This window comes from Balaenoptera borealis (genome assembly GCF_965194805.1).
Source record: "Balaenoptera borealis genome assembly, chromosome: 2".
Lineage (NCBI taxonomy): Eukaryota > Metazoa > Chordata > Mammalia > Artiodactyla > Balaenopteridae > Balaenoptera > Balaenoptera borealis.
In genome coordinates, this window is record NC_138867.1 from 28010759 (window position 1) to 28017834 (window position 7076).

Consider the following 7076-nt stretch of genomic DNA (forward strand, 5'->3'; position numbering starts at 1 on the left):
TTTTCTCGGGAAAAAAAAGAAGGCATCAGTGCAAAAGTTATTTTAGAAGTGGAGTTATGCAAACCCTTCAACACATCCCCGAAGGTGCCAGCCTTGCGCTTATAAACAGTTTCAGAGCATTTCAGGTGTTCAGCATAATTTTCACTCTTATTGCAGTACTCTCACTGTGTTTGAGCTCTTTTTTATTATTATTATTATTTTTTCCTTACCTTGAAACTAGTCTGCCATTTCAAAGCAAGAAGGAACTACTGACAAAACATGAAGGTGTTTTATCCTCTACTTAAATCCTAACTTTCTTTCAAATAGTTACTCGATTTGGGGGTGGGAGAGGGTCCTGGTTTGATCATGCGTGGAGGCACATGCATCCTTAAGGAAGCAAGAGTCTCGAGTAGTTTCCTCGAAAACTTTGAAAACTTCACTTTGGAGCAGTGTTTCTTCCTGACGTTAATTGGTTGGCAAATTAACTTTCCCTTCCCTCGCTGTTTTGTTTCTGCTTCCAGTGACAGTGGTGTTGTTTGCAGCTCTCAGGCGACAGCGGAAAAAAGAACCTTTGATCATTTCCAAAGAGGACATAAGAGACAACATTGTCAGTTACAACGACGAAGGTGGGGGAGAGGAGGACACCCAGGCCTTTGATATCGGCACCCTAAGGAATCCCGAAGCCATAGAGGACAGCAAATTACGCAGGGACATTGTGCCCGAAGCCCTTTTTCTACCCCGACGGACTCCAGCAGCTTGTGATAACACCGACGTCCGAGATTTCATTAACCAAAGGTTAAAGGAAAATGACACGGACCCCACTGCCCCGCCCTACGACTCTTTGGCCACCTTCGCCTACGAGGGTACCGGCTCGGTGGCCGATTCCCTGAGCTCGCTGGAGTCGGTGACCACGGATGGAGACCAGGACTACGATTACCTTAGTGACTGGGGGCCTCGGTTCAAAAAGCTCGCAGATATGTACGGAGGGGTGGGCAGTGACAAGGACTCCTGATATGTTGCCTTTTTCATTTTCCAGTACGACACTGAAACATGTGAAGTGGCTATTTCCTTCTATTTATCCACCGCTCCGTGAAGGGTTCTCTGTTCTACCCATTCCAAAAGTCAATGGCTGCAGTCCGTGCGGATCCAATGTCAGAGACTTTTTTTCTAGTACACTTTTATGAGCTTCTGAGAGGCAAATGTTTATTTTTTAGTGCATCCAGTTAACCATGTCAGTCCAACAGGCACCGTGCTGGAGGAGAGGCCGGGGAGTAATCTTTTCCCCTGTTCTCTTAGTGCAGGTTTGGAACATGCTCCATTTCACTGGCCTGGTCTCTTACTACCTTGCATTGACTCAAGGTCAGCTGACTGCTCTGTACATTTCACATGCTAATGGGATAAGGGATTATACTTTATAAAAATATAGTTTTAGTTAAAGAAATGAAGGAGGAACCACTGTTCCTGGTATATCAGCTCACAAGGAGATGATGAACTATATATGGGTGTGTATTTCTGTCAAAAAGAATTTAAAATGATATTTGCCAGTCCTGTTTATCCTTCATGATCTTTTTCTGGCACCGATGACTATTCAAAACATCAGATCCACCAGTGTTTTGAGATGCACCTTCTTCTTTAGGAAATGATGCCAATTAAATGGTAACATTCAAAGATAACCAAAAAAAAAAAAAAAAAAAAAATCTTAATAAGACCTCATTCCTTGCCACTGACTCATAATTTGTTATATATTAGACATACAAAAGTTTGCCCTTGCACCATATAAAGGGAAAAGAAAAATAGCTAATAAATGTTAACAAAGGAAATATTTAGCATATTTTAAAGTTTGGGCCACCAAATGTATCATGGATCACTTGAAATTATTTCAGCCATCAGTAGGCTAATTACAAATAAGTCTAAATTGTTTCAAAAGTTCTTGAAGGAACTTTTCTGAGACAAAATTTTAACTCCTTGTCTGTAATTGTCAGTATTATTCTAATATACTTGAAAGTAGCAGTGTGAAGTAAAATAATTCATATTCTTCAGATACTTCTTATACAATTAAGTTGCATTAGTGAAGGTAGATTAAATAAAACTCAGATCCCTCTCTCAGAGTCTAATGGGGAGGTAAGAGCCAGTCACACTTGAACTTGACACCCTGTCCTTCACATTCGGAAATATCCATATATTTATATAACATGTTACATATAGACGGACATTGAAATCATGGTGAAAACCTACATATTACATGTTTGGAAGACGCTTACAAAGGGAAAATTTGGATTCCCTTCAACAAGGGTGTTTAAGATTGTAATTAAAATGATAGCTGACTTTCAAAAGCATTAAAATTTTTTCATTGTTTTTAACTTTGTTTCCACGGCAATCCTGCCATCCTTGTCTTTGAACTAATGATAAAGTAATGGTCTCAAACTGCAACAGAAAAGTAATGTACAATCCATCGAATCCATTATTTCTCTAATTATGCAATTAGCATCATAGTTATCATCCAGAGGACCCAACTGAACTGAACTAATCCTTTTGGCAGGTTCAAATCATTTATTTCATTCGCTGTTCTAATGATTTTTGTCATTAGACTCCTACATTGTACAGTCATCAGAAATTTCCAAAGTACTGTAATGAAACATCCTTGTTTTGAAAACTTTGAAAAAAACAGGCTCTGTATGTATATAATATGTACTTAAGAATATGCTGACTTCAATTATTAGTCTTAGGGATTTATTTTCAATTAATGTTAATTTTCTACAGATAATCTTAGTGCCATTTCCATTTGGGGATAATGTCCTATCAGCACATACTTTCTATTTGGAAACACACTGTTGTTTAGTAGTTAAGTTCTAAATAGGTGTATTACCCAGGAAGTAAAGACAGCACCTTTAAAATAAGAGAAATATAGTCTTTTGGGTTACCCAGTGAGAGTGAAAATTTTTTACAACCATATTATTCCTTGTGTTTCCTGAATGGATGGACTTCCCTGTATACTAACAAGTATTTCATGGTTGGGCTGTTTCCTGCTTACAAGGTTTTCTTTTCTAGTTCTTCACACACACACAGACATATACACACACAGGAATGCAGACAAAATACTACAGGAGGGCTTCACTGTAATGAATCGATATATATCATAGTCACAGGTAAGTGTCGAAAAAAAGATAGCTTAGTAAAGTTAATAAGAACTAGTTATTTATAGCAATAGAACAGCACCTTAATCACACAACTTACTGTAAAATTTAAGAGCTCTCTATCCTTACATTTCATGTCATGTAATAAAGTATATCAAGAAAGATAGTCCTGTAAAAAGAAAGGTATCATCAGAAGTCTTCCTTTTGAAATTTTGGCATTAATTGGAATGTGTGTGGGTTGACGCCAGCAACTTCCATGTTTAAGGGTAAGGTTTACGCTCTCCTCCTAAGTGAAAGTAAGAAGTTCTGTAGTGGAATTTCTGAGGTGTAATTGGAAGTTATCTTATTCCACCCTGAAGATGGGACAGTTATACCAAGAGCAGGTTAATATGACTAAGTATTCAAATAACTGTTAAATCTCTTACCACAAAAGCTGATGATGAAGTGAATCTCTAAGAAATTGGATAGATTGGAGCTGAATATTTTGCACTAGGGTCCTATAAATGTCAAGACTGAGTAATATTTTCCTAAAATTAAAGCTGCCTGATGTCGTGGAAACAATAAGAGCCATAGTTCCAGCATTCTGTGCTGGTCTCACTTCCTTCCACCAAGACATCAGGTCAAGAACCTGGGTTGACATGAATGATTACTGGAGAAAACATTAGTTTTCAGCTCAGTTTTCACATTGTCTCTGTCCTGATATTAGATGTTTGTGATGAGAAAGAAGGAAATTGAGAAGAGGTAAAGTTGTTTTAATATTTGCTTTAATCACTGAGAAACAAAATTCATTAAATATAGGGAGATTGTTTTTGTGGGTTGTTTCAAGGACTTTGAGGCCCTTCTCACTTTTTTTTTTTTTTCCCTCTATTCAAAGGGGAAAGTTTCTTTATCACTGAGATGTTCCCTAGAATAAGCTGAAATTTTAAAAACATTAAGCTATTGTGCATAAGTTTAAAGCCCCTTCACTTCATGGCACTTTCTTCTGAAAGGCCTGGAAAACATTCATTCCCAAATAAAAAATTAAATCAAGTGAGGGAGAATCAAAAATGGTTTCATAGAGCCATAAGCGAGGGGACCTGGGCCCAGAAAATATATGTTTTTGTAAGAGCTTTCTTAGCTTTACAGTTTAGGTGCATATAGGGAGGTTTGTATACAAATCAACTCCATTTTCAGATGGAATAACACCTGGTGTTATATTCTAACTCAGTATAAAAATTTTGGTTTAGTGTTCATTTTCAGCTCCCAAAAAGTTGTACAAAAAGTTCTTATAAGTTGAATCTCTATCTTAGAAGCATCCAAATTTTACGGATCTAAATTAACTTCAGAATGTTTTCATTAGTTTCATTTTTAGGTAATTTTTAAATTTAAACATTTAAGTAATACATACATTTGAGGTGTTCTGATTTGCTGAGCAATACCTTATACGAAACGCTTTGTCTTGAAATGGGTATTTCATTGGAGATAATCATGTGTAAACTACGAATTGGGCATTCCTCAATTCTATATACTTGAGGACCATTAAAAAAGTATGCAGTTGAAAGGAAAGAAGAAACTTGATTCCTGGGCACAAACTAAATATTTAAAGCAGGTACAGCTAAATTCATTTTCCCCAGAGACCGAACGAACCACCAAATAAATTATTTTTTCATAGTCACTAGTGTTGAAGTGGTGTAATTACTTTGGAAGAACACTAAAAAGTCATGATCGCCACTATTTTGAAAGGTATCCTCTGAAAAGGATCATTTTAGTGTAATTTTATTCTTTTTTTTTTATCTAGATGAAATCTTTTTTGAATTGTGACAGGAGATTAAAAATCCAAGCAGTCTACTATTACCACTACAACCCAGCCTCCTTTATCAGATTATAAGAGTGGAAAGATTAAGACTTCGTGTGTGTGTCTTCAGGAAAATAAACTATTTCCTGAGGTCTGACAGCAGCTTTCTTTTCTAGAGAATACAAAATTACAGTATCATCTCCTTAAAAGTTCAGTGAGTCTTACAGCTGCAGCATTTTTAATCTCCCTTTGGCATCTTTATGGAATAATTTTCTAAAGGGATAATTCTCTACTAAAAAATATCGGACCCCGACCATATTTTCTGTGCAGAGCAATACATTGACTCACACACTTATTAAAAGTTAATAAAGAAATAGTTCATTTTTAAAGCCAGAAGTTTATGGTCTCTGCATTGTCAATTTAATTTAAGCATTGCTGAGACAATCTTTAATCTACTCCCCATTTGGTAATACCTTATTTATGATGCATTTTCATTTTTTAATTTGGGGGGAACGTTTGCCCGACAGAGCCAGCAGATGAAAGTGCTGAAAGGAGGTTAAATGGAAACAAAGCCTATTACCCACTGTATTTCAGACAGGACCAGGCACTTAGCCGAAGAGCCACTGGGTTATTAGATTAATTTCAAAAGAGCTTTTACAAGTTGCTTAATTCCCTTTTTTTAAAAACGCATGGACTACAAACTCAAATTTCTCCTTAAATGGGGTTAATCTGACAAATGAGGCATGGACCCAGCGTTGTGGAAAAAGCATTCCACTATAATGAGATCTTGGTCTTTCTTGCAAGACTATGCTATTTATGTAAATATGTCTAGAGGCACCTGCTATAAGCTTTTAGTTTTCTATGATCTATTAGTTTAGTGTTTATTAAGGAATCATATGTATAGAATTACTAGGCATTCAGGAGGAATGCTGTGTAGCAAACGTAAAACTGATCTGCTCGGGAGAAACATAGGAGCGATTCAAAACCACTGTACTATTTTGTTTGGGATTATTTTCATTGCTTCGAAAGTAAACTGCATAAGAATAGGACTTAAAATAATTGCTATGGGCATCTTCAGTAGTACCAAGCTAAGGCAATTTGGCATTCTCCTACTGTGATTTGTGATTTTAAACCCCAAAAATAAAAGCTTTTTGGTATTGATTGTTTTTAATTAAAAATACTCCCAAGTATAAATTGAAGCTGATACCACCCTCGAAGATTTACTGACTGGAGAGCTCAGTTCATATGGTTTTTCTCGGTATCGCTCGTGTCTTTGGCAAGGAGAACACCTGATGGAAACAATCACTGCTCAGCTTTCATCCACATTTCTAGCTAGGGAGATTTTCATAACTTCACAGTTTACATGAGAAAGTTTTCTGTGTTAGAAGAATGGGGTTGAGACAATTACCTTTTAGCTCAGTGTGGCCAGGCCTTTTGTTGTAGTCAAATGGCAAATACACGCTCCTTGAAATGGCTTCTTTTATTTTCCTTTGTTTTCTTAGACGTAAAAATTTGAAAAGAATGCAATTTAAAAAGTGATTCCTCACAAAGAGTAAATATGCCTTTTGCAAATCAATTTTTGTAACAAGTTATTTATATGATATTACTTAATAAACTGGTTTTTTTCTAACTTGTTTTTTTTTCAATTCTCTCAAACTGTTGTTTGTAATCAGAGATCTTTAAAATGTACATACTGATACACACTTTATCTTTCCAAATCTGCTGTTTTAACCTCTCAGAGAGCTAGCTAAAGCCAACTTGTTATACAATAATTAGCTTGTAAACAACAGTTTCTTCCAACCAGTAATATATATCATTGGCACGGCCCTGCAGAATTCTTACCACTGGGACATCAAGAATTCTACTGTTATTTATGGAATCGCTGTATTAAGAAAGCTGTTTATCCTCATGGTAATTGCTTTAGATAAAAAAGGACAGTTCTATATTTTTGCCCATCCCAAATCTCCATCCTTTATTTCCCTCCCATAAAAGCAATTGTCTATGGATCTCTGATTTAAAAAAGAAAAAGGGTTAGTCCAAAGGGGAATAAGAATAAAATCCTTCCAGCATTCTGATACTATGAGTAAATAAAATGTTTTCAGCATATTCAGAGCTATAATATTTTACCCGCTTGCTCTTTTTTAAGCTGCCTCCAATTTCTACAGAGGCAGTTTCCCAATTTTTTAACT

The 7076-nt window shown here is 36.1% G+C and overlaps 1 protein-coding gene across 2 annotated transcripts in view; it reads left to right on the plus strand.

Moving 5' to 3' along the window:
* The window catches only part of CDH6 (cadherin 6), a 129241-nt gene extending 122724 nt beyond the window's left edge, over positions 1–6517 (plus strand). For both annotated transcript variants that reach the window (XM_082382246.1, XM_082382245.1), the window contains exon 12: positions 501–6517. In XM_082382246.1, coding sequence (XP_082238372.1) covers positions 501–991 — 491 coding nt within the window. In that variant the 3' untranslated portion in view covers positions 992–6517. The remainder of the gene's footprint in view (positions 1–500) is intronic.
* Positions 6518–7076: the final 559 nt, after the last annotated feature.